Source organism: Dendropsophus ebraccatus, chromosome 1 (genome assembly GCF_027789765.1).
Source record: "Dendropsophus ebraccatus isolate aDenEbr1 chromosome 1, aDenEbr1.pat, whole genome shotgun sequence".
Lineage (NCBI taxonomy): Eukaryota > Metazoa > Chordata > Amphibia > Anura > Hylidae > Dendropsophus > Dendropsophus ebraccatus.
Window position 1 is genome coordinate 231,400,619 of NC_091454.1, and position 27,992 is coordinate 231,428,610.

The following is a 27,992-nucleotide window of genomic DNA, read 5'->3' on the forward strand; positions in this document are numbered from 1 at the left end:
CCTATAGACCCCCTGCCTATAGATCCCCTGCCTATAGATCCCCTGCCTATAGATCCCCTGCCTATAGATCCCCTGCCTATAGACCCCCTGCCTATAGACCCCCTGCCTATAGACCCCCTGCCTATAGATCCCCAGCCTATAGATCCCCATAGTGTACGGGGCCCCAGGCTATATCTATCCTGGATCGGCAGGGACATTACACAGTAGTCGTCTGGGCCCCCGATCATCGTTCCTGTTACCGTGTGCAGTAAAAGATGAGATGATCCTCAGATGGCAAAAACTTAAACGTAACCCCTTTACTTGAGGCGTCCTCCCTTCTCTGTGAGGGTTCGGGGGCGTCCTCTCTGCTCTGTGAGGGTCCGGGGGCGTCCTCTCTGCTCTGTGAGGGTCCGGGGGCCTCCTCTCTGCTCTGTGAGGGTCCGGGGGCGTCCTCTCTGCTCTGTGAGGGTCCGGGGGCCTCCTCTCTGCTCTGTGAGGGTCCGGGGGCCTCCTCTGTGCTCTGTGAGGGTCCGGGGGCCTCCTCTGTTCTCTGTGAGGGTCCGGGGGCGTCCTCTCTGCTCTGTGAGGGTCCGGGGGCCTCCTCTCTGCTCTGTGAGGGTCCGGGGGCCTCCTCTCTGCTCTGTGAGGGTCCGGGGGCCTCCTCTCTGCTCTGTGAGGGTCCGGGGGCCTCCTCTCTGCTCTGTGAGGGTCCGGGGGCCTCCTCTCTGCTCTGTGAGGGTCCGGGGGCCTCCTCTGTGCTCTGTGAGGGTCCGGGGGCCTCCTCTCTGCTCTGTGAGGGTCCGGGGGCATCCTCCCTTCTCTGTGAGGGTCCGGGGGCCTCCTCTCTGCTCTGTGAGGGTCCGGGGGCGTCCTCTCTGCTCTGTGAGGGTCCGGGGGCATCCTCCCTTCTCTGTGAGGGTCCGGGGGCCTCCTCTCTGCTCTGTGAGGGTCCGGGGGCCTCCTCTGTTCTCTGTGAGGGTCTGGGGGCCTCCTCTCTGCTCTGTGAGGGTCCGGGGGCGTCCTCCCTTCTCTGTGAGGGTCCGGGGGCGTCCTCTCTGCTCTGTGAGGGTCCGGGGGCCTCCTCTCTGCTCTGTGAGGGTCCGGGGGCCTCCTCTGTTCTCTGTGAGGGTCCGGGGGCCTCCTCTCTGCTCTGTGAGGGTCCGGGGGCCTCCTCTCTGCTCTGTGAGGGTCCGGGGGCGTCCTCTGTGCTCTGTGAGGGTCCGGGGGCGTCCTCTGTGCTCTGTGACGGTCCGGGGGCGTCCTCTCTGCTCTGTGAGGGTCCGGGGGCCTCCTCTCTGCTCTGTGAGGGTCCGGGGGCCTCCTCTCTGCTCTGTGAGGGTCCGGGGGCCTCCTCTCTGCTCTGTGAGGGTCCGGGGGCCTCCTCTCTGCTCTGTGAGGGTCCGGGGGCCTCCTCTCTGCTCTGTGAGGGTCCGGGGGCCTCCTCTGTTCTCTGTGAGGGTCCGGGGGCCTCCTCTCTGCTCTGTGAGGGTCCGGGGGCCTCCTCTCTGCTCTGTGAGGGTCCGGGGGCGTCCTCTGTGCTCTGTGAGGGTCCGGGGGCGTCCTCTGTGCTCTGTGACGGTCCGGGGGCGTCCTCTCTGCTCTGTGAGGGTCCGGGGGCCTCCTCTGTGCTCTGTGAGGGTCCGGGGGCCTCCTCTCTGCTCTGTGAGGGTCCGGGGGCCTCCTCTCTGCTCTGTGAGGGTCCGGGGGCCTCCTCTCTGCTCTGTGAAGCATCCATACCTCTGCCTACCTGTAAAATGTTCCTGACACAGCCTGAAGGCCTGACTGATCCCGCCGCCATGTTACTGGTTGCTGATCGTGGAGAGATGTTTTTGTAAATTTCTTCCTTGTGGAGATGATCTGCTGATCTCTACAGGGATTGGGGGCCCAGACTATTACAGATCCCTGTGGATCCTGATCCTGTATTCACTAAGTCCTGGAGGTGTATGGGCAGATCAGAGATATGGAGGATAGCAGACGATCAGTCACTGACCAATCCGTACCCACTATAGATCTGCAGTCGGGAAACAGATCCTATTGCTATAGATTCCCTATAGATCCCAGGCCGGCCTGAGGGTCACCTCTCTATATGCTAAACATAAAGGTCTGCTGTCAGAAAGTTATATAGTTCTGTCATTTACGTCTAATAAAACATCTCCAGTCTTCTAGTACTTATCAGCTGCTGTATGTCTTGCAGGAAGTGGTGTATTCTCTCCAGTCTGACACAGTGCTCTCTGCTGCCATCTCTGTCCATGTCAGGGACTGTCCAGAGCAGGAGATGTTTTCTATGGGGATTTGCTGCTGCTCTGGACAGTTCCTGGCATGGACAGAGGTGGCAGCAGAGAGCACTGTGTCAGACTGGAGAGAATACACCACTTTCTGCAGGACATACAGCAGCTGATAAGTACTGGAAGATTGGAGATTTTTTATTACAATAAAATTACAAATCTGTATAACTTTCTGGTTCTAGTTGTTTGCACCAGACTATGCTGTTAAATGGATTTTGCTGCTATTCCTGTGCCATGTAATAAAGGTCACCAGAGCTCCTGTGCCCATCAGTGCAGTCTGAGGATCCTAAACGTGTTAGCTGTGTATTCTGCCTACAGCTCTGGGATCTATAAGGTCTCCTCCTGTGTATAGTGGATCACCTGCCTGGGGTTCCCTTTTATACAGAATCTCTGCCAGATGGACAGCCTCCTACTGCGGTGACCCCCTTGTGTCCCATGGGTGACGGCCAAAAAGAAGTGTACCCCCAGGACTAATATGAGACATCAAGATGTCACTGCGTCCCCCACCTCCTCCTCCTCCTCACCCCCAGACAACACGACACAAAGAAGAAGCTGGAACATCCCCAGACCGACCCTCCCCGCTGTCCTTGTGTGCGGCACAGCTCTGCCAAACTGGCCCCCGGCCCATCCCAGAATATACACCAATAATAAATGTGTCCAACTGAAAACGGTGCAGTGTGGTGACAGATGTAGCAGAGGGGAGCGCAGAGCAAGTGTGCTGAGAGGAGTCTGTAAGAAGAGCTGATACATACAGGACAGGATGGAGGTGTCAGGAGGATACAGGATGGAGGTGGGGTGTGAGGAGGATACAGGATGGAGGTGTAGTGTAGGAGGTGTGAGGAGGATACAGGATGGAGGTGTAGTGTAGGGGTGTGAGGAGGATACAGGATGGAGGTGTAGTGTAGGGGGGTGTGAGGAGGATACAGGATGGAGGTGTAGTGTAGGGGGGTGTGAGGAGGATACAGGATGGAGGTGTAGTGTAGGGGTGTGAGGAGGATACAGGATAGAGGTGTAGTGTAGAGGGGTGTGAGGAGGATACAGGATGGAGGTGTAGTGTAGGGGGTGTGAGGAGGATACAGGATGGAGGTGTAGTGTAGGGGCGTGTGAGGAGGATACAGGATGGAGGTGTGAGGAGGATACAGGATGGAGGTGTAGTGTAGAGAGGTGTGAGGAGGAGACAGGATGGAGGTGTAGTGTAGGGGGTGTGAGGAGGATACAGGATGGCGGTGTAGTGTAGAGGGGTGTGAGGAGGATACAGGATGGAGGTGTAGGGGGTGTGAGGAAGATACAGGACAGGATGGAGGTGTAGTGTAGGGGTGTGTGAGGAGGATACAGGATGGCGGTGTAGTGTAGGGGGGTGTGAGGAGGATACAGGATGGAGGTGTAGTGTAGAGGGGTGTCAGGAGGATACAGGATGGAGGTGTAGTGTAGGGGGGTGTGAGGAGGATACAGGATGGAGGTGTAGTGTAGGGGTGTGAGGAGGATACAGGATGGAGGTGTAGTGTAGGGGTGTGAGGAGGATACAGGATGGAGGTGTAGTGTAGGGGGTGTGAGGAGGATACAGGATGGAGGTGTAGTGTAGGGGGTGTGAGGAGGATACAGGATGGAGGTGTAGTGTAGGGGTGTGAGGAGGATACAGGATGGAGGTGTAGTGTAGGGGTGTGAGGAGGATACAGGATGGAGGTGTAGTGTAGGGGTGTGAGGAGGATACAGGATGGAGGTGTAGTGTAGGGGGTGTGAGGAGGATACAGGATGGAGGTGTAGTGTAGGGGGGTGTGAGGAGGATACAGGATGGAGGTGTAGTGTAGGAGTGTGAGGAGGATACAGGACAGGATAGAGATGTAGTGTAGAGGGGTATGAGGAGGATACAGGATGGAGGTGTAGTGTAGAGGGGTGTGAGGAGGATACAGGATGGAGGTGTAGTGTAGGGGTGTGAGGAGGATACAGGATGGAGGTGTGAGGAGGATACAGGACAGGATGGAGGTGTAGTGTAGAGAGGTGTGAGGAGGAGACAGGATGGAGGTGTAGTGTAGGGGTGTGAGGAGGATACAGGATGGAGGTGTAGTGTAGGGGGTGTGAGGAGGATACAGGATGGAGGTGTAGTGTAGGGGTGTGAGGAGGATATAGGATGGAGGCGTAGTGTAGGGGGTGTGAGGAGGATACAGGATGGAGGTGTAGTGTAGGGGGTGTGAGGAGGATACAGGATGGAGGTGTAGTGTAGAGGGGTGTGAGGAGGATACAGGACAGGATGGAGGTGTAGTGTAGGGGTGTGAGGAGGATATAGGATGGAGGTGTAGTGTAGGGGGTGTGAGGAGGATACAGGATGGAGGTGTAGTGTAGGGGTGTGAGGAGGATACAGGATGGAGGTGTAGTGTAGGGGTGTGAGGAGGATACAGGATGGAGGTGTAGTGTAGGGGTGTGAGGAGGATACAGGATGGAGGTGTAGTGTAGGGGGGTGTGAGGAGGATACAGGACAGGATGGAGGTGTAGTGTAGGGGTGTGAGGAGGATATAGGATGGAGGTGTAGTGTAGGGGGTGTGAGGAGGATACAGGATGGAGGTGTAGTGTAGGGGTGTGAGGAGGATACAGGATGGAGGTGTAGTGTAGGGGTGTGAGGAGGATACAGGATGGAGGTGTAGTGTAGGGGTGTGAGGAGGATACAGGATGGATCTGTAGTGTAGAAGGGTGTGAGGAGGATACAGGATGGAGGTGTAGTGTAGAGAGGTGTGAGGAGGATACAGGATGGAGGTGTAGTGTAGAGGGTGTGAGGAGGATACAGGATGGAGGTGTAGTGTAGAGGGGTGTGAGGAGGATACAGGATGGAGGTGTAGTGTAGAGGGGTGTGAGGAGGATACAGGATGGAGGTGTAGTGTAGGGGGTGTGAGGAGGATACAGGATGGAGGTGTAGTGTAGGGGGGTGTGAGGAGGATACAGGATGGAGGTGTAGTGTAGGGGTGTGAGGAGGATACAGGATGGAGGTGTAGTGTAGGGGTGTGAGGAGGATACAGGATGGAGGTGTAGTGTAGGGGTGTGAGGAGGATACAGGATGGAGGTGTAGTGTAGAGGGGTATGAGGAGGATACAGGATGGAGGTGTAGTGTAGAGGGGTGTGAGGAGGATACAGGACAGGATGGAGGTGTAGTGTAGATGGATGTGAGGAGGATACAGGACAGGATGGAGGTGTAGTGTAGGGGTGTGAGGAGGATACAGGATAGAGGTGTATTGTAGGGGTGTGAGGAGGATACAGGATGGAGGTGTAGTGTAGGGGGTGTGAGGAGGATACAGGATAGAGGTGTGAGGAGGATACAGGATGGAGGTGTGAGGAGGATACAGGACAGGATGGAGGTGTAGTGTAGAGAGGTGTGAGGAGGAGACAGGATGGAGGTGTAGTGTAGGGGGTGTGAGGAGGATACAGGATAGAGGTGTGAGGAGGATACAGGATGGAGGTGTGAGGAGGATACAGGATGGAGGTGTAGTGTAGGGGCGTGTGAGGAGGATACAGGATGGAGGTGTAGTGTAGGGGGTGTGAGGAGGATACAGGATGGAGGTGTAGTGTAGGGGGTGTGAGGAGGATACAGGATGGAGGTGTAGTGTAGGGGGTGTGAGCAGGATACAGGACAGGATGGAGGTGTAGTGTAGGGAGGTGTGAGGAGGATACAGGATGGAGGTGTAGTGTAGAGGGTGTGAGGAGGATACAGGATGGAGGTGTAGTGTAGGGGTGTGAGGAGGATACAGGATGGAGGTGTAGTGTAGGGGTGTGAGGAGGATACAGGATGGAGGTGTAGTGTAGGGGTGTGAGGAGGATACAGGATGGAGGTGTAGTGTAGAAGGGTGTGAGGAGGATACAGGATGGAGGTGTAGTGTAGGGGTGTGAGGAGGATACAGGATGGAGGTGTAGTGTAGAAGGGTGTGAGGAGGATGGAGGTGTAGTGTAGAAGGGTGTGAGGAGGATACAGGATGGAGGTGTAGTGTAGAAGGGTGTGAGGAGGATACAGGATGGAGGTGTAGTGTAGGGGTGTGAGGAGGATACAGGACAGGATGGAGGTGTAGTGTAGGGGTGTGAGGAGGATACAGGATGGAGGTGTAGTGTAGAGGGGTGTGAGAAAGATACAGGATGGAGGTGTAGTGTAGAGGTTTGTGAGGAGGATACAGGATGGAGGTGTAGTGTAGAGGGGTGTGAGGAGGATACAGGACAGGATGGAGGTGTAGTGTAGGGGTGTGAGGAGGATACAGGATGGAGGTGTAGTGTAGAGGGGTGTGAGGAGGATACAGGATGGAGGTGTAGTGTAGGGGTGTGAGGCGGAAACAGGACAGGATGTAGGTGTAGTGTAGGGGGGGTGTGAGGAGGATACAGGATGGAGGTGTAGTGTAGGGGTGTGAGGAGGATACAGGACAGGATAGAGGTGTAGTGTAGAGGGGTGTGAGGAGGATACAGGATGGAGGTGTAGTGTAGGAGTGTGAGGAGGATACAGGACAGGATAGAGGTGTAGTGTAGAGGGGTGTGAGGAGGATACAGTATGGAGGTGTAGTGTAGAGGTTTGTGAGGAGGATACAGGATGGAGGTGTAGTGTAGAGGGGTGTGAGGAGGATACAGGATGGAGGTGTAGTGTAGGGGTGTGAGGAGGATACAGGATGGAGGTGTAGTGTAGAGGAGTGTGAGGAGGATACAGGATGGAGGTGTAGTGTAGGGGGGTGTGAGGAGGATACAGGATGGAGGTGTAGTGTAGGGGTGTGAGGAGGATACAGGATGGAGGTGTAGTGTAGGGGGGTGTGAGGAGGATACAGGATGGAGGTGTAGTGTAGGGGTGTGAGGAGGATACAGGATGGAGGTGTAGTGTAGGGGTGTGAGGAGGATACAGAATGGAGGTGTAGTGTAGAGGGTGTGAGGAGGATACAGGATGGAGGTGTAGTGTAGAGGGGTGTGAGGAGGATACAGGATGGAGGTGTAGTGTAGGGGTGTGAGGAGGATACAGGATGGCGGTGTAGTGTAGAGGGGTGTGAGGAGGATACAGGATGGAGGTGTAGTGTAGAGAGGTGTGAGGAGGATACAGGATGGAGGTGTAGTGTAGGGGGTGTTAGGAGGATACAGGACAGGATGGAGGTGTAGTGTAGGGGTGTGAGAAGGATACAGGATGGAGGTGTAGTGTAGGGGTGTGAGGAGGATACAGGATGGAGGTGTGAGGAGGATACAGGACAGGATGTAGGTGTAGTGTAGAGGGGTGTGAGGAGGATACAGGATGGAGGTGTAGTGTAGGGGTGTGAGGAGGATACAGGATGGAGGTGTAGTGTAGAGGGGTGTGAGGAGGATATAGGATGGAGGTGTAGTGTAGGGGGGTGTGAGGAGGATACAGGATGGAGGTGTAGTGTAGGGGGGTGTGAGGAGGATACAGGATGGAGGTGTAGTGTAGGGGTGTGAGGAGGATACAGGATGGAGGTGTAGTGTAGAGGGGTGTGAGGAGGATACAGGATGGAGGTGTAGTGTAGGGGTGTGAGGAGGATACAGGATGGAGGTGTAGTGTAGGGGTGTGAGGAGGATACAGGATGGAGGTGTAGTGTAGGGGGGTGTGAGGAGGATACAGGATGGAGGTGTAGTGTAGAGGGGTGTGAGGAGGATACAGGATGGAGGTGTAGTGTAGGGGTGTGAGGAGGATACAGGATGGAGGTGTAGTGTAGAGGGGTGTGAGGAGGATACAGGATGGAGGTGTAGTGTAGGGGGGTGAGGAGGATACAGGACAGGATGGAGGTGTAGTGTAGAGAGGTGTGAGGAGGATACAGGATGGAGGTGTAGTGTAGGGGGGTGTGAGGAGGATACAGGATGGAGGTGTGAGGAGGATACAGGACAGGATGGAGGTGTAGTGTAGAGGGGTGTGAGGAGGATACAGGACAGGATGGAGGTGTAGTGTAGAGGGGTGTGAGGAGGATACAGGACAGGATGGAGGTGTAGTGTAGAGGGGTGTGAGGAGGATACAGGATGGAGATGTAGTGTAGAGAGGTGTGAGGAGGATACAGGATGGAGGTGTAGTGTAGAGTTGTGAGGAGGATACAGGATGGAGGTGTATTGTAGGAGGTGTGAGGAGGATACAGGATGGAGGTGTAGTGTAGGGGGTGTGAGGAGGATACAGGATGGAGGTGTAGTGTAGGGGGTGTGAGGAGGATACAGGATGGAGGTGTAGTGTAGAGTTGTGAGGAGGATACAGGACAGGATGGAGGTGTAGTGTAGAGTTGTGAGGAGGATACAGGATGGAGGTGTAGTGTAGAGGGGTGTGAGGAGGATACAGGATGGAGGTGTAGTGTAGGGGGGTGTGAGGAGGATACAGGATGGAGGTGTAGTGTAGAGGGGTGTGAGGAGGATACAGGATGGAGGTGTAGTGTAGGGGTGTGAGGAGGATACAGGATGGAGGTGTAGTGTAGAGTTGTGAGGAGGATACAGGATGGAGGTGTAGTATAGAGTTGTGAGGAGGATACAGGAATAGCAGAGTTAAGTCTGTGGATGTAATGTCACTGTCTGCCTCACACTCTCTGATGCATGTAGCAGAGGAGGAGGGGACACGAGGAGGAGACGGTGATTGTGTCAGACACTGATGTACTTTGAGTTTGTGTCGGTGAAATGAGGAGCCAGCAGGACACCAGGAGATGAATAGCAATGAGACTGTAGGATTATAAGGATCATTGTTTGAGGTGAAGGCACATGGGTGTCACAACGGGGAAAGCAGGAGTGTTTGGGGGACATGGCTGCGCTCGCCAGTTCCCTAATTCGACAAAAGCGAGAAGTTAAAGAGACTGGAGGAACCAGACCTGCCCCCCCACAGAGGAAGGTCTGTCCCCGGGGAACTAAGTCCCTGTGCCAAAAGCAGCTGCTATTCCTGGTGTCAAAGGTCCGACTGTTGGGAAGTCAACGGAGATCCATAAACAAGGACCCAGGTAACGCACCAATACCAATACCTATACACAACACCTCCATCCTGTCCTGCATCTCTACTATTTCTGTATCCTCCTCACACCCCCTACACTACACCTCCATCCTGTATCCTCCTCACACCCCCTACACTACACCTCCATCCTGTATCCTCCTCACACCCCTACACTACACCTCCATCCTGTATCCTCCTCACACCCCTACACTACACCTCCATCCTGTATCCTCCTCACACGCCCCTACACTACACCTCCATCCTGTATCCTCCTCACACCCCCTACACTACACCTCCATCCTGTATCCTCCTCACACCCCTACACTACACCTCCATCCTGTATCCTCCTCACACCCCTACACTACACCTCCATCCTGTATCCTCCTCAAAACCCCTACACTACACCTCCATCCTGTATCCTCCTCACACCCCTACACTACACCTCCATCCTGTATCCTCCTCACACCCCCCTACACTACACCTCCATCCTGTCCTGTATCCTCCTCACACCTCCATCCTGTATCCTCCTCACACCCCCCTACACTACACCTCCATCCTGTATCCTCCTCACACCCCTACACTACACCTCCATCCTGTATCCTCCTCACACCCCTACACTACACCTCCATCCTGTATCCTCCTCACACCCCTCTACACTACACCTCCATCCTGTATCCTCCTCACACCCCCCTACACTACACCTCCATCCTGTATCCTCCTCACACCTCTCTACACTACACCTCCATCCTGTATCCAACTCACACCCCCCCTACACTACACCTCCATCCTGTATCCTCCTCACACCTCTCTACACTACACCTCCATCCTGTATCCTCCTCACACCTCTCTACACTACACCTCCATCCTGTATCCTCCTCACACCTCTACACTGCACCTCCATCCTGTATCCTCCTCACACCCCCCTACACTACACCTCCATCCTGTATCCTCCTCACACCCCCCTACACTACACCTCCATCCTGTATCCTCCTCACACCTCTCTACACTACACCTCCATCCTGTATCCAACTCACACCCCCCTACACTACACCTCCATCCTGTATCCTCCTCACACCCCTACACTACACCTCCATCCTGTATCCTCCTCACACCCCCTACACTACACCTCCATCCTGTATCCTCCTCACACCTCTACACTGCACCTCCATCCTGTATCCTCCTCACACCCCCTACACTACACCTCCATCCTGTATCCTCCTCACACCTCTCTACACTACACCTCCATCCTGTCCTGTATCCTCCTCACACCCCTGTACACTACACCTTCATCCTGTCCTGTATCCTCCTCACACCCCTCTACACTACACCTCCATCCTGTATCCTCCTGACCCCCCCCCTACACTACACCTCCATCCTTTATCCTCCTCACACCTCTACACTACACCTCCATCCTGTATCCTCCTCACACCCCTCTACACTACACCTCCATCCTATATCCTCCTCACACCCCTCTACACTACACCTCCATCCTGTATCCTCCTCACACCCCTCTACACTACACCTCCATCCTATATCCTCCTCACACCCCTCTACACTACACCTCCATCCTGTATCCTCCTCACACCCCCCTACACTACACCTCCATCCTATATCCTCCTCACACCCCTCTACACTACACCTCCATCCTATATCCTCCTCACACCCCTCTACACTACACCTCCATCCTGTATCCTCCTCACACCCCCCCTACACTACACCTCCATCCTGTATCCTCCTCACACCCCTCTACACTACACCTCCATCCTGTATCCTCCTCACACCTCTCTACACTACACCTCCATCCTGTATCCAACTCACACCCCCTACACTACACCTCCATCCTGTATCCTCCTCACACCTCTCTACACTACACCTCCATCCTGTATCCTCCTCACACCCCTCTACACTACACCTCCATCCTGTATCCTCCTCACACCCCTACACTACACCTCCATACTGTCCTGTATCCTCCTCACACCCCTACACTACACCTCCATCCTGTATCCTCCTCACACCCCCTACACTACACCTCCATCCTGTATCCTCCTCACACCCCTCTACACTACACCTCCATCCTGTATCCTTCTCACACCTCTCTACACTACACCTCCATCCTGTATCCTCCTCACACCTCTCTACGCTACACCTCCATCCTGTATCCTCCTCACACCCCCTACACTACACCGCCATCCTGTATCCTCCTCACACCCCTACACTACACCTCCATCCTGTATCCTCCTCACACCCCCTACACTACACCGCCATCCTGTATCCTCCTCACACCCCTACACTACACCTCCATCCTGTATCCTCCTCACACCCCCTACACTACACCTCCATCCTGTATCCTCCTCACACCCCTCTACACTACACCTCCATTCTGTATCCTCCTCACACCCCTCTACACCTCCATCCTGTCCTGTATCCTGTTCACACCCCCTACACTACACCTCCATCCTGTATCCTCCTCATACACCCTACACTACACCTCCATCCTGTATCCTCCTCACACCTCTCTACACTACATCTCCATCCTATATCCTCCTCACACCCCCTACACTACACCTCCATCCTGTATCCTCCTCACACCCCCCTACACTACACCTCCAACCTGTATCCTCCTCACACCCCCTACACTACACCTCCATCCTGTATCCTCCTCACACCCCTCTACACTACACCTCCATCCTGTATCCTCCTCACACCCCCTACACTACACCTCCATCCTGTATCCTCCTCACACCCCTCTACACTACACCTCCATCCTGTATCCTCCTCACACCCCCTACACTACACCTCCATCCTGTATCCTCCTCACACCCCTACACTACACCTCCATACTGTATCCTCCTCACACCTCCACACTACACCTCCATCCTGTATCCTCCTCACACCCCTCTACACTACACCTCCATCCTGTATCCTCCTCACACCCCCTACACTACTCCTCCATCCTGTATCCTCCTCACACCCCTCTACACTACAACTTCATCCTGTATCCTCCTCACACCCCTACACTACACCTCCATCCTGTATCCTCCTCACACACCTCTACACTACACCTCCATCCTGTATCCTCCTCACACACCTCTACACTACACCTCCATCCTGTATCCTCCTCACACCCCTCTACACTACACCTCCATCCTGTATCCTCCTCACACGCCTACACTACACCTTCATCCTGTCCTGTATCCTACTCACACACCCCTACACTACACCTCCATCCTGTATCCTTCTCACACCCCTACACTACACCTCCATCCTGTATCCTTCTCACACCCCTACACTACACCTCCATCCTGTATCCTCCTCACACCCCTACACTACACCTTCATCCTGTATCCTCCTTACACCCCTACACTACACCTCCATCCTGTATCCTCCTCACACCCCTACACTACACCTCCATCCTGTATCCTCCTCACACCTCCTATACTACACCTCCATCCTGTCCTGTATCCTCCTCACACCCCCCTACACTACACCTCCATCCTATATCCTCCTCACACCCCTCTACACTACACCTCCATCCTATATCCTCCTCACACCCCTCTACATTACACCTCCATACTGTATCCTCCTCACACCCCTCTACACTACACCTCCATCCTATATCCTCCTCACACCCCCTACACTACACCTCCATCCTGTATCCTCCTCACACCCCTCTACACTACACCTCCATCCTGTCCTGTATCCTCCTCACACCCCTCTACACTACACCTCCATCCTGTATCCTCCTCACACCCCTCTACACTACACCTCCATCCTATATCCTCCTCACACCCCCTACATTACACCTCCATCCTGTATCCTCCTCACACCCCTCTACACTACACCTCCATCCTGTATCCTCCTCACACCCCTCTACACTACACCTCCATCCTATATCCTCCTCACACCCCCTACATTACACCTCCATCCTGTATCCTCCTCACACCCCTCTACACTACACCTCCATCCTGTATCCTCCTCACACCCCTCTACACTACACCTCCATCCTATATCCTCCTCACACCCCCTACATTACACCTCCATCCTGTATACTCCTCACACCCCTCTACACTACACCTCCATCCTGTATCCTCCTCACACCCCCCCTACACTACACCTCCATCCTGTATCCTCCTCACACCCCTACACTACACCTCCATCCTGTATCCTCCTCACACCCCTACACTACACCTCCATCCTGTATCCTCCTCACACCCCTCTACACTACACCTCCATCCTGTATCCTCCTCACACCCCTCTACACTACACCTCCATCCTGTCCTTTATCCTCCTCACACCCCTACACTACACCTCCATCCTGTATCCTCCTCACACACCTCTACACTACACCGCCATCCTGTATCCTCCTCACACCCCTACACTACACCGCCATCCTGTATCCTCCTCACACCCCTACACTACACCTCCATCCTGTCCTGTATCCTCCTCACACCCCTACGCTACACCTCCATCCTGTGTCCTCCTCACACCCCTTACGCTACACCTCCATCCTGTATCCTCCTCACACCCCTCTACACTACACCTCCATCCTGTATCCTCCTCACACCCCCTACACTACACCTCCATCCTGTATCCTCCTCACACCCCCTACACTACACCTCCATCCTGTATCCTCCTCACACCCCTCTACACTACACCTCCATCCTGTATCCTCCTCACACCCCTCTACAATACAGCTCCATCCTGTCCTGTATCCTCCTCACACCCCCCTACACTACACCTTCATCCTGTATCCGCCTCACACCCCTACACTACACCTCCATCCTGTAATCTCCTCACACCCCTCTACAATACACAACCATCCTGTCCTGTATCCTCCTCACACCCCTCTACACTACAACTCTATCCTGTCCTGTATCCTCCTCACACCCCTCTACACTACACCTCCATACTGTATCCTCCTCACACCCCTCTACACTACACCTCCATCCTGTATCCTCCTCACACCCCCCCTACACTACACCTCCATACTGTATCCTCCTCACACCCCTCTACACTACACCTCCATCCTGTATCCTCCTCACACCCCTCTACACTACACCTCCATACTGTATCCTCCTCACACCCCCCTACACTACACCTCCATCCTGTATCCTCCTCACACCCCCCTACACTACACCTCCATCCTGTATCCTCCTCACACCTCTCTACACTACACCTCCATCCTGTCCTGTATCCTCCTCACACCCCTCTACACTACACCTCCATCCTGTATCCTCCTCACACCCCTCTACACTACACCTCCATCCTGTATCCTCCTCACACCCCTCTACACTACACCTCCATCCTGTCCTGTATCCTCCTCACACCCCTCTACACCTCCATCCTGTATCCTCCTCAAACCCCCTACACTACACCTCCATCCTGTATCCTCCTCACACCCCTCTACACTACAGCTCCATCCTGTCCTCTATCCTCCTCATACCCCTACACTACACCTCCATCCTGTATCCTCCTCACACCCCTACACTACACCTCCATCCTGTATCCTCCTCACACCTCTCTACACTAAACCTCCATCCTGTATCCTCCTCACACCCCCCTACACTACACCTCCATCCTGTATCCTCCTCACACCCCTGTACACTACACCTCCATCCTGTATCCTCCTTACACCCCCTACACTACACCTCCATCCTGTATCCTCCTCACACCCCTCTACACTACAGCTCTATCCTGTCCTGTATCTTCCTCACACCCCTCTACACTACACATCCATCCTGTATCCTCCTCACACCCCTCTACACTACACCTCCATCCTGTATCCTCCTCACACCCCTACACTACACGTCCATCCTGTATTCTCCTCACATCCCTCTACACTACACCTCCATCCTGTCCTGTATCCTCCTCACACCCCTCTACACTACACCTCCATCCTGTCCTGTATCCTCCTCACACCCCTCTACACTACACCTCCATCCTGTCCTGTATCCTCCTCACACCCCTACACTACACCTCCATCCTGTATCCTCCTCACACCCCTCTACACTACACCTCCATCCTGTATCCTCCTCACACCCCTCTACACTACACCTCCATCCTGTATCCTCCTCACACACCTCTACACTACACCTCCCTCCTGTATCCTCCTCACACCCCTCTACACTACACCTCCATCCTGTATCCTCCTCACACCCTCTACACTACACCTCCATCCTGTATCCTCCTCACACCCCCCTACACTACACCTCCATCCTGTATCCTCCTTACACCCCCCTACACTACACCTCCATCCTGTATCCTCCTCACACCCCTCTACACTACACCTGCATCCTGTATCCTCCTTACACCCCTCTACACTACACCTCCATCCTGTATCCTCCTCACACCCCCCTACACTACACCTCCATCCTGTATCCTCCTCACACCCCTACACTACACCTCCATCCTGTATCCTCCTCACACCCCCTACACTACACCTCCATCCTGTATCCTCCTCACACCCCTCTACACTACACCTCCATCCTGTATCCTCCTCACACCTCCATCCTGTATCCTCCTCACACCCCTACACTACAACTCCATCCTGTATCCTCCTCACACCCCCTACACTACACCTCCATCCTGTCCTGTATCCTCCTCACACCCCTCTACACTACACCTCCATCCTGTATCCTCCTCACACCCCCTACACTACACCTCGATCCTGTCCTGTATCCTCCTCACACCCCTCTACACTACACCTCCATGCTGTATCCTCCTCACACCCCTACACTACACCTCCATCCTGTCCTGTATCCTCCTCACACCCCCCTACACTACACCTACATCCTGTATCCTCCTCACACCCCCTACACTACACCTCCATCCTGTATCCTCCTCACACACCTCTACACTACACCTCCATCTTGTATCCTCCTTACACACCTATACTACACCTCCATCCTGTATCCTCCTCACACCCCTAGACTACACCTCCATCCTGTATCCTCCTCACACCCCTCTACACTACACCTCCATCCTGTATCCTCCTCACACCCCTCTACACTACACCTTCATCCTGTATCCTCCTCACACCCCTACACTACACCTCCATCCTGTATCCTCCTCACACCCCCTACACTACACCTCCATCCTGTATCCTCCTCACACCCTTACACTACACCTCCATCCTGTATCCTCCTCACACCCCTCTACACTACACCTCCATCCTGTATCCTCCTTACACCCCCCTACACTACACCTCCATCCTGTATCCTCCTCACACCCCTCTACACTACACCTCCATTTTGTATCCTCCTCACACCCCTCTACACTACACCTCCATCCTGTATCCTCCTCACACCCCCTACACTACACCTCCATCCTGTCCTGTATCCTCCTCACACCCCTCTACACTACAGCTCCATCCTGTCCTGTATCCTCCTCACACCCCTCTACACTACAGCTCCATCCTGTCCTGTATCCTTCTCACACCCCTACACTACACCTCCATCCTGTATCCTCCTCACACCCCTACACTACACATCCATCCTGTCCTGTATCCTCCTCACACCCCTACGCTACACCTCCATCCTTTATCCTCCTCACACCCCTCTACACTACACCTCCATCCTGTATCCTCCTCACACACCCCTACACTACACCTCCATCCTTTATCCTCCTCACACCCCTCTACACTACACCTCCATCCTGTATCCTCCTCACACCCCTCTACACTACACCTCCATCCTGTATCCTCCTCACACCCCCCTACACTACAACTCCATCCTGTATCCTCCTCACACCTCCATCCTGTATCCTCCTCACACCCTTCTACACTACACCTCCATCCTGTATCCTCCTCACACCCCCTACACTACACCTCCATCCTGTATCCTCCTCACACCCCTCTACACTACACCTCCATCCTGTCCTGTATCCTCCTCACACCCCTACACTACACCTCCATCCTGTATCCTCCTCACACCCCCCTACACTACACCTCCATCCTGTATCCTCCTCACACCCCCTACACTACACCTCCATCCTGTCCTGTATCCTCCTCACACCTCCTACACTACACCTCCATCCTGTATCCTCCTCACACCCCTCTACACTACACCTCCATCCTGTATCCTCCTCACACCCCTACACTACACCTCCATCCTGTATCCTCCTCACACCCCTACACTACACCTCCATCCTGTATCCTCCTCACACCTCTCTACACTACACCTCCATCCTGTATCCTCCTCACACCCCCTACACTACACCTCTATCCTGTCCTGTATCCTCCTCACACCCCTACACTACACCTCCATCCTGTATCCTCCTCACACCCCTCTACACTACACCTCCATCCTGTATCCTCCTCACACCCCTACACTACACCTCCATCCTGTATCCTCCTCACACACCCCTACACTACACCTCCATATTGTGTCCTCCTCACACCCCTACACTACACCTCCATCCTGTATCCTCCTCACACCCCCTACACTACACCTCCATCCTGTATCCTCCTCACACCCCTTACACTACACCTCCATCCTGTATCCTCCTCACACCCCTACACTACACCTCCATCCTGTATCCTCCTCACACCCCCTACACTACACCTCCATCCTGTATCCTCCTCACACCCCCTACACTACACCTCCATCCTGTATCCTCCTCACACACCCCTACACTACACCTCCATATTGTATCCTCCTCACACCCCTACACTACACCTCCATCCTGTATCCTCCTCACACCCCCTACACTACACCTCCATCCTGTATCCTCCTCACACCCCCTACACTACACCTCCATCCTGTATCCTCCTCACACCCCTACACTACACCTCCATCCTGTATCCTCCTCACACCCCCTACACTACACCTCCATCCTGTATCCTCCTCACACCCCCTACACTACACCTCCATCCTGTATCCTCCTCACACCCCTACACTACACCTCCATCCTGTATCCTCCTCACACACCCCTACACTACACCTCCATATTGTATCCTCCTCACACCCCTACACTACACCTCCATCCTGTATCCTCCTCACACCCCCTACACTACACCTCCATCCTGTATCCTCCTCACACCCCCTACACTACACCTCCATCCTGTCCTGTATCCTCCTCACACCCCTCTACACTACACCTCCATCCTGTCCTGTATCCTCCTCACACCCCTCTACACTACACCTCCATCCTGTATCCTCCTCACACCCCTACACTACACCTCCATCCTGTATCCTCCTCACACACCCCTACACTACACCTCCATATTGTATCCTCCTCACACCCCTACACTGCACCTCCATCCTGTATCCTCCTCACACCCCCTACACTACACCTCCATCCTGTATCCTCCTCACACCCCTACACTACACCTCCATCCTGTATCCTCCTCACACCCCTACACTACACCTCCATCCTGTATCCTCCTCACACCCCCTATACTACACCTCCATCCTGTATCCTCCTCACACCCCCCTACACTACACCTCCATCCTGTATCCTCCTCACACACCCCTACACTACACCTCCATCCTGTATCCTCCTCACACCTCTCTACACTACACCTCCATCCTGTATCCTCCTCACACACCCCTACACTACACCTCCATCCTGTATCCTCCTCACACACCCCTACACTACACCTCCATATTGTATCCTCCTCACACCCCTACACTACACCTCCATCCTGTATCCTCCTCACACCCCCTACACTACACCTCCATCCTGTATCCTCCTCACACCCCTACACTACACCTCCATCCTGTATCCTCCTCACACCCCCTACACTACACCTCCATCCTGTCCTGTATCTCTACTATTCTTGTGTACACACACACACACACACACACACACACACGGAGCTCTGCTATTTCTGTGCTGTCATTAGTCTCTCACTTTCTTGGGTCCTTGGCTGTCAGGATAATGGATGAGTTCTTGCTCCCGGAGGATGCAGGAATGAGGTCAGGGACAGTTCGAGGAGAGAAGTGTAGAGTATTTTTCTGGGATAGATAGAGGGGGGGGGGGGGGTTATTCTCGGAGAAGTGTTACATTCTGTGAATTTCTTAGGAAATTATATTCATGTTGTCTTCTTCAGAACCGCAGTTGAAGGGTATAGTGACGCGCTTGCTCAGCAGGATGGGTTTCTACCTCCAGTTTCTTCCAGATGGGACGATATCAGGATCCAAGGAAGAGCTTAGCCCTTACAGTGAGTATCGAGACCACAGATCGTATATATTACTGGTGGAGACCATGGAACAGTCTTGGTATTAATCTTCTTGATTTCTCCGTCTTGGCTGCTGCTGGAGCTTTGGCTACTTGTTTGGTGCATGGGCGGAGGAGCAATACCTCAGAGGTCTGGGCCTTCCCCTGGTCATTCCTGTAAAAAGTCCCTGTCCTCCTCATATCCTCATTGTTCTCCCTTTCCTACAGTATATGATCTGGGAGATTTCTGCCACATCATTGAGGACTCTTCCTTTAATAGAAATATCTGGAAGATGACATGGTTGTCGCAACTCTCAAACTTGGTGCCTCTTTAAAGGTGTGGAGTAGGTGACAGATGTCCCTGATGAGCTGCCTGAGCCGATATACATTGACACGGGGGGAAGTGATGACATGTCTCTGGCAGTGAGCGCTGCTCCAGACATCCATGGTGACGTACTTGGACACAGGCTGAAATATAATAGCACTGTGTAATTGCGATGCCCTGGCCCCTGGGGGCCACTTCCGCAGTGCTGGTGTTATGAGCGGGCAATGACCGGGGCAGCTGCAGGGGTTATACTTGTCACGGTATAGGCCTGAGGGCAGCACAGCTGTAGGGCCGGTCTGTGGAATCTGTGGGTGATGATGGGCATGCGATTCTTCGCTGCACTTAGTCAGGGCACCAGTTAGTGGACACCAATGCCAGGGTTCAGTAACAGCGGTTTTATTATAGATGAGGTAACTAGTAGCAACAGTTCTGTCCGGATGCAACCGGGTATATAGCAGGCTTTGACAAATAAGGCAGGAGTGGGGCTGCATAGGCTGTGAGAATAGGTGCCGGATGATGGGAGTAGGAGTATGAGAGAAATAGCGTTGCTGGGTGGATTAGCTTGAGAGTAAAACTTGCTGTGAATCCTTGCAGCGATGAGGAGAGATAACGGAATGACACCCAGATGAGAGAGAAGAATCCGGTCACTTGAGCAGGCAGATACAGCCGAAGACTTGAATACAGCAGCAGACTCAGTCACTCTTCTGAGGGAGAGGACAGAACAACACAAACTCCTTGCTTGGAAGCAGGGGGAAGACTAACTTGTTAGGAGGAAGTGGGAGGTCACATGGTTGTTCCTGGCCAGAGCTAGTCGGCCATTGGAGGAACCATGGTTACAGGTCACGTGATCAACAGCCTTGCATACCACTGTACAATGCAATAATACACAGGAATACATGAGAATGCACATTACCAGAGAATACTAGGGGAAAACCAGCAGCAGTTGCAGTGCAAACACTTACCAGAACAGGCATTGACACAGCAATAGAAATGGCCATAATAGGAGTAGTAGTCTGCATGTTCTGGGACACTGCATACCTCCCTAGCAAATTTGAGCTGACCTCGGCGAATCTAGAAGGCAGCAAACATGAATAGACTGGACAATCAAACAACAGGAATGAATGATGAGAGTGAGTGTGATGAGGTGTGTGTTTCCCACGCCCAAGGCACAGGTGAAAAGAGAGAGAGAATGAGAAACCCTAGTGGCAGGACTTCACCTAGGGGTGCCTAACGTACTCTGGCGACCAGGTAGCTAGTGCGTGAACCATCTGACGTGTAAGCCAGGACAACTTAACTGCTGGCGGGTGACCCTCAATATTCCAGCCAGTTAGACAGTAGGTCTTCTGTTAAATGTGTTACCCTACTGGAGGAGAACGTGAAGACCTGTGTACTATCTTGGCGTGTTTGTGAAATGTCTTGGATACCTGAAAGAGAATAGAACAAAATAATAAAAGCAAGCATACATCTGGGCGCCCATGCATACGGGTCAATCATACACCACAATTACTCAATAGGCCAAACACACGAAAGGGTATCCAAGGTGCAATATGTATGGACAAGTGTGAATGTTAAGTAAGACTATGTGTGATTACTACTGTGTTGGGACAAGACAGAGGTGAACAAATACTGGAAACAAAAGGAAGGGAAACACAAAAGACAACAAATACTGCGAGGTCTTGAGGAGAACTGGCTCACATGAATCTGAATGAAACCTGAGAAAAATCTGCATACGAACTGGCTCAACTAAATCTTTCCAGCTATAGATATGATAATAATACACAATAATGAGACTGGATGAGAAAATACACTCCTACATAAACTGGACTTTCTCTGAGGTATATGTAAACTGACTTCTCTTACTCAGAGGAGGAGCTATCTGACTTAGACACTGGAAAATATACTGTTTTACAAAAGAGGCGCTCTACTCTGAGGCAATCTATGTAACCTTGTGCTTACTCAGAGGAGGAAATACAAAGACTTCGATAACACTGGAATACAATAGTAGAATAAGTGCAATAATGAAATAAGTGCAATAATACCCTGTGTGGAACACACAATCACAGGAAAGTGCATTAGGAAGGAATGGGTTAAGTGTCTGTTAGGTAGAGTCTCTTTTAGGCAATTAGAACATCGTCCATGTAAAAGGCTCTGGGACAGGCACTAGAGAACCTTTTGTTAGTGTAAAAGTCCATCAGCTCATGGCTGGTTAGTACAGGGAACTTGGTCAGGAGGACCAGGCACGAACCTTGAACGTTGCATAGCAGGAACCTGAAACAATTAAACAGTTAGACCACAGAAACAGTTAAGGACTCATCTCTGGAGCGGAGTGGAGGAATTCCTCTGGTAGAGCGCTCAGACCGTCTCAGCGGAGGATCCTCTTCAACAGTGATTGGTGCAGGTACAGGTCGAAGATCACCCCCAGTGTCTGGTTGTAGAGATGGAGTTGTTGGAGGCACAATTGGAAGTGGAGGGGCCACTGGAATGTGCACAGGGACCGCTGGATAGTCTATGGCCATGAGGAACGGTTCAACTTGGAACATTTCTTCCAGAGAGAGAGGTTTAGCTGGAGCTGCTGGGGGAGCCGGAGGTGTGGATGCAGGTACCGGACCCGGTGCTGTAAGGCCCTGTAGGTCCTCCTTAGTGCAACGTTTTATCCTATTCCGGTGCACCGTCTGTGGGGCTAGCCCTGGCTTTTTTACTTCATACACATCAGTCTCTGGGTAAGGGATAGAAGAGATGACATAGGGCTCAGGCTCCCAAAGGCTTTCAAGTTTGTGAGAGCGATGATATTTCTTTAGCCAAACTTTATCTCCCACTTGTAGTGGTGTGGCATTCGCCCTTTGGTTGTAGGCATCCTCTTGGCGCTGCTGAGCTTCCCCCATCCTCCGGTCAACAATTTCCCGGGCATCCTGGATTCTCCTCTGATGCTCCCGAACCCATTCAGTTTCAGGTAGGGGGTTGAAGGTGTCAGGAGCTTGGACTCCAAGAGCACGGTCCTGAGGAAGTTGGCCTTGGCGGCCGAACATCAGGTAGAACGGGGAGTAGCCAGTGGAACAATGAGTGGTATTGTTATAGATCTCCACTAGTTCATCCAACAAGTGGGGCCACTCTACTCTCTTCGTCACTGAAGCCGTTCGGAGCATGTTGATAAAGACCTGGTTAACTTTTTCACACAGACCATTCCCTTGAGGGTGATAGGCCGTGGTACGGAGTTTCTTACATTCATGGTAGGCACACAGCTCCTGGAAAAGTTGCGACTCGAAGGCCGGACCCCGGTCCGTCAGCAGAGACTCTGGGCACCCATAGTGCTTTACATACTCCTTGTAAAAAGTAAGGGCGGTGGTCTTGGCGGTCAAGTCCCTGACAGGTACCACGACTACCCACTTGGAGTAATGGTCGACCATGGTGAGGGCGTAGGTATACCCGCATCTTGTAGGGGCCAGCTTCACATGGTCCAGGGCGACTAGCTGATTCGGCCGGTGGGAGGTGATTGGATGCAAAGGGGCCCTGACTTCTCTTCCCCCAGCTTTGGAGATATTACAGGCAGGGCACTCGGCACACCAGTTCTCGATGTCAGCCCTCATCCCGATCCAGTAGAACCGCTGTCGGATAGTGGCCTCCGTCTTGTGTACCCCGAAATGACCGGACCGGTCATGGTAGGCATCCAGCACCATCTTAGTGTCTCGTCGGGGAATGAGGATCTGGTGGCACCTCTCCCCGGAGACCGGGTCAAGAGAGTTTCGCAGGATCAGTCCCTTCTGTAGGAAGAGCCTCTTTCTTTGCCTCCAGAGTCGCCTTAGCTCGACATCAGGATAGGGCCTCTTTATCCGCATGGGGACCCGACCAGTAGAGAGGTAGTCATAGATCTCCCCCAGGACGCGGGACTCTTCCTGGATGGTCTGCCACCTGGCCAAGTCTTGCGGGGCCCTAGGTGGAGGCGAAGGCGTTTCAGGCCTAGCTGCATCAATAGCACTCTGGGTAGCGAACCTTTGGTAGAAGGGAGGCATTTCTACATCTTCCCAATCGCTGTCCTCTGGGGCCTCTTCGCCCTTGGGTAGTCGGGACAGGAGGTCTGCATTGACGTTAGCCTTGCCACTGCGGTACTTAATTTCAAACTGGAAATTGGCCAGTCGAGAAGCCCACCGCTGTTCCAGGGCGCCCAGCCGAGCAGTGTTGAGATGCGCCAACGGGTTGTTATCCGTATAGATGGCAACAGGGGTGGCAGCCAGGTAGTCCTTGAACTTTTCGGTGACTGCCCACACTAGGGCTAGTAACTCCAACTTGAAGGAGCTATAATTGTTGTCGTTCTTTTCAGCGCCCCGAAGACTCCGGCTGGCATAAGCTACAACTCTCTCTTGGCCATCTTGAACCTGGGACAGCACAGCTCCCAGGCCTTGGAAGCTGGCGTCCGTGTAGAGCCGGAAAGGAAGGTTATAGTCCAGGTAGGCCAGGATAGGAGGCGTAGTCAACAGGCGTTTCAGGGTTTGAAAGGCAACCTCCTGCCGTTCGGACCACTCGACGGGGAGCCGTCGGTTGTAGCTTTCTCGAGGGCAACCCCGGAGTAACTCATTGAGGGGCTCGGCCACTTGGGCAAAGTGGGGAATAAAGCGGCGGTAATAGCCGGCAAATCCCAGGAAACTTCTCACCTCCTTGACGGTCTTAGGGGTATCCCAGTGTTCCACAGCCGAGATCTTCTCTGGATCGGGTTGTATCCCCTCAGCACTCACAACATGCCCCAGATAGTTCACTTGGGGTTTGAGAAGGTGGCACTTGGAAGGCTTGATTTTCAGGCCGTGATCGATTAGGACCTGGAACACTTCAGCCAGATGATGGACGTGATCTTCGTAGGTACGTGAATAGACAATCACATCATCTAGGTAGAGCAGGACACTCTGAAAGTTGAGATGGCCGAGACACCTTTCCATCAACCGCTGGAAGGTAGCGGGGGCGTTGCACAGACCGAAGGGCATGCTGGTGAATTCAAAGAGCCCCATGGGGGTGGTGAAGGCCGTCTTCTCACGGTCTTCGGGTGCCATGGGCACCTGCCAGTACCCACTGGTGAGGTCCAAGGTGGAGAAGTAGGCGGCTGACCCCAAAGCAGCTATAGACTCTTCGATCCGGGGCAAAGGATAGGCATCCTTGTGGGTGATTGTGTTTATCTTCCTATAATCCACGCAGAACCGGATGTTACCGTCTTTCTTTTTCACAAGGACAATAGGGGCAGCCCACGGACTTTCTTGGATAACGTTAGAGTCTTTCATCTCCTTGAGCAGTTTCTTGACCTGCTGATAGCTGGCAGGGGGGATTGGCCGATGTTTCTCTTTGATAGGCAAATGGTCCCCAGTGTTGATCCGATGCTGGACCAGATTGGTCTTTCCGAAATCGAGGGAGTGTTTGCTGAAGGCCTCGTGATACCTTTTGGCCACCTTGAGGATGCCGTGGAGGTATTCAAGTGGGGTATTGGCATCGCCAATATGGAGCTCGTCCCACCAAGGGGCGAGAGCCCTGTTTGAGTCCCTTTGAGTGCCACGGATGGATCTCTGATAGGCAATGGTCTCCTCACAGACGATGTCCTCAGGATCGAGTTGGTATAGCATGGCCACGGTGGTGAACTTGGGTAGGTCAGCTGGGGAGTCTCCAAGGTTCACCAGACGGACAGGGACCTGACCATTGGAGACGGTCACCAGGCTTCTAGCGGCCCTGACAAGAGGTTGCCCCTCAATTTCAATAGCATCCAGAAGGGCCACATAGTCAGCATTGTTAAGGCCCGGACGGACCCTGCACCAGATGAGGAACTCACTGTTAGCTGGGATGGTGATCGGACGAGCATCTCTAGTGCGGACACGGCAGATTTCTCCTCGAGGATTGGCAAACTTCCGCTGAGCACTTTAATGGTCTTCTGGACGGCTTGCCTGTACTGAGGAGAAGCACAAGACATAGAGGCATTCAAGGCATCCAACACTTCAGTGAATACATGACGGATAATATTCATGCCTAATACCACGGTCCCACTATCTCCCTGAGCCTCAGTAACAATGATACCCTGACGTGCTAGCTCTTGCTTCCCTATGCAGACAGTGGGTTCCCAGTAACCTAGTTGCACAATAGGACGACCATTACTAGCAATAAGTTTCAGACGGTATTTCTCAACTGGACCTAGGGTTCTCAGATCCCAATGTTCTTCAAACACATGCCTCGGGATAGTGGTAACCTGGGAACCTGTATCTACCAGAGCCTCCAGGGGGACTCCGTCCACCCAGAGAGTCACATGCGGGCATTGTGAGAGGAACCTTGAGAACCACTGTGCTTCCTGCGGGCCTGGATCTCGACCTCCTGGGTGTTGGCCCTCGGACCCAGGGGTAGCCCGTTTAACTGATAGCATTGGGAGTGGTAGTGTCCATGTCGCCTACAGTGGCGGCAATAGGGGCGCTCAGGGGATCTAAGTCTCTGTGGAGGAGGCCGATCGGGAACTGCATACTCAGGGCAGGGGTCCTGTGGTGGTGGAGGTGTTGGATAGGCTCCTTGTAGCCCCCTTAGGGCTTGGCAGAGAGAGTCAACCACTTGCGTAAGGAGAGCAGGGATCGCTGGTGAGCTAGCCGGGATAGACTGTTGGGCAGCTTGTATAGCGGAAACCGGCGGAACCATAGTGGGCACTGGAGGTGAGGGTATAGATCCCACCGGGTCCGGGCAATCTGAAACTGGAGTACAGCCGGCACAGGGATTGTCAATGCCAACCACCCTCAGAGCCAGAGTCTTGAAGTCCAGGAAAGGCATTGTAGGGTTTTGGGCAGCTAGCATACGCAATTGGCTCTGGATGAGTCTAGAGTCCACCCCCTCTATGAAGCGGTCAGTGATCATACTCTCCACAGCCGAGGGGTCTATGGTATCAACCTGTCTCAGGGCCCGGTAGGCAGATTGGAGTGCTAGTGCATAGTCTCTGAGGGTCTCACCTGGCCTTTGTCGTCGGTCATAAAACTTAAGGCGGACCTCCGTGGGTGACTGTACCTCAAATTCTTTACTCAGCCGGGCCAGGATCTGTTGTACATTAGCTTTTTCCGTAGCTGGCCATGACCGCACCTCCTCTGCAGCGGGACCCTCCAGTTGTACAAGCAGCAACTGCACCTGCTGAGTGGGAGAGAGTGAGACAAGTTCAAGGGTGCGGGAATTTTTTTCCTTGAAATCAGCCAACGTGTGGGGTTCTCCTTTATAACTGGGAAGGTTGTTGGGCCCAATGAAGAACGGAACCGCTGCGGTAGCCATAGCAACGGGAGCCGCGGGTGGCGCCCGGGCCATCGGCGGACTGCCGGAGCCGTCAGAGTCACTGTGATGGCCGGTGGACATGATGAGGGGTTCTGGTGCAAAGCGCCTGGAAGAAAGCAGGGGCGAGGAGAGCTAGCGGGAACAGCAGGCACCGATAGGCAGGGTGTCCGGGGCCGGGGAGGGATAGGCCGGAAGTCAGCACCAACACTTCCGGTGGTCCGGGCACAATCTCCTTCCTTCCTGCAACAGAGGCTTGGATACCGCAGGGCCGGGGCGGAGCTGGGGCGGAGCTTGAGCGGAGCGCGCGCGCGAAGACAGTGCGTCACCAGCTGACTTGACCCCTTAGCAGGCCGCAGCCCGGCAATAGCAGAGTCTCTGAGGATGATGAGGGGTAGCAAATATGAACACCGCGGGGTGTACGGATCCTGTTCGTGATGCCAAAAATGCGATGCCCTGGCCCCTGGGGGCCACTTCCGCAGTGCTGGTGTTATGAGCGGGCAATGACCGGGGCAGCTGCAGGGGTTATACTTGTCACGGTATAGGCCTGAGGGCAGCACAGCTGTAGGGCCGGTCTGAGGAATCTGCGGGTGATGATGGGCATGCGATTCTTCGCTGCACCTAGTCAGGGCACCAGTTAGTGGACACCAATGCCAGGGTTCAGTAACAGCGGTTTTATTATAGAAAAGGTAACTAGTAGCAACAGTCTCTCCGGATGCAACCGGGTATATAGCAGGCTTTGACAAATAAAGCAGGAGTGGTGCTGCATAGGCTGTGAGAATACGTGCCGGATGATGGGAGTAGGAGTATGAGAGAAATAGCGTTGCTGGGTGGATTAGCTTGAGAATAATACTTGCTGTGAATCCTTGTAGCGATGAGGAGAGATAACGGAATGACACCCAGATGAGAGAGAAGAATCCGGTCACTTGAGCAGGCAGATACAGCCGAAGACTTGAATACAGCAGCAGACTCAGTCACTCTTCTGAGGGAGAGGACAGAACAACACAAACTCCTTGCTTGGAAGCAGGGGGAAGACTAACTTGTTAGGAGGAAGTGGGAGGTCACATGGTTGCTCCTG

The 27,992-nt window shown here is 53.5% G+C and overlaps 2 protein-coding genes across 3 annotated transcripts in view; one reads left to right on the forward strand and one right to left on the reverse strand.

Moving 5' to 3' along the window:
* Nucleotides 1-235: 235 nt before the first annotated feature.
* On the reverse strand, nucleotides 236-1,714 carry LOC138786498 (cell surface glycoprotein 1-like). Its single transcript, XM_069963484.1, has 2 exons — nucleotides 728-1,714; nucleotides 236-619 (listed from the first exon to the last, which is right to left on the reverse strand). Exons 1-2 carry the CDS (start codon nucleotides 1,712-1,714, stop codon nucleotides 236-238), a joined length of 1,371 nt encoding a protein of 456 aa, XP_069819585.1.
* Nucleotides 1,715-8,722: 7,008 nt separating this feature from the next.
* The window catches only part of FGF11 (fibroblast growth factor 11), a 31,514-nt gene continuing 12,244 nt past the window's right edge, over nucleotides 8,723-27,992 (forward strand). The window contains exons 1-2 of one of the 2 annotated variants that reach the window (XM_069950907.1): nucleotides 8,723-9,184; nucleotides 19,226-19,336. In XM_069950907.1, the coding sequence (XP_069807008.1) occupies nucleotides 8,992-9,184; nucleotides 19,226-19,336 (304 nt within the window). In that variant the 5' untranslated portion in view covers nucleotides 8,723-8,991. The remainder of the gene's footprint in view (nucleotides 9,185-19,225; nucleotides 19,337-27,992) is intronic. The other variant, XM_069950830.1, reaches the window with a different exon arrangement.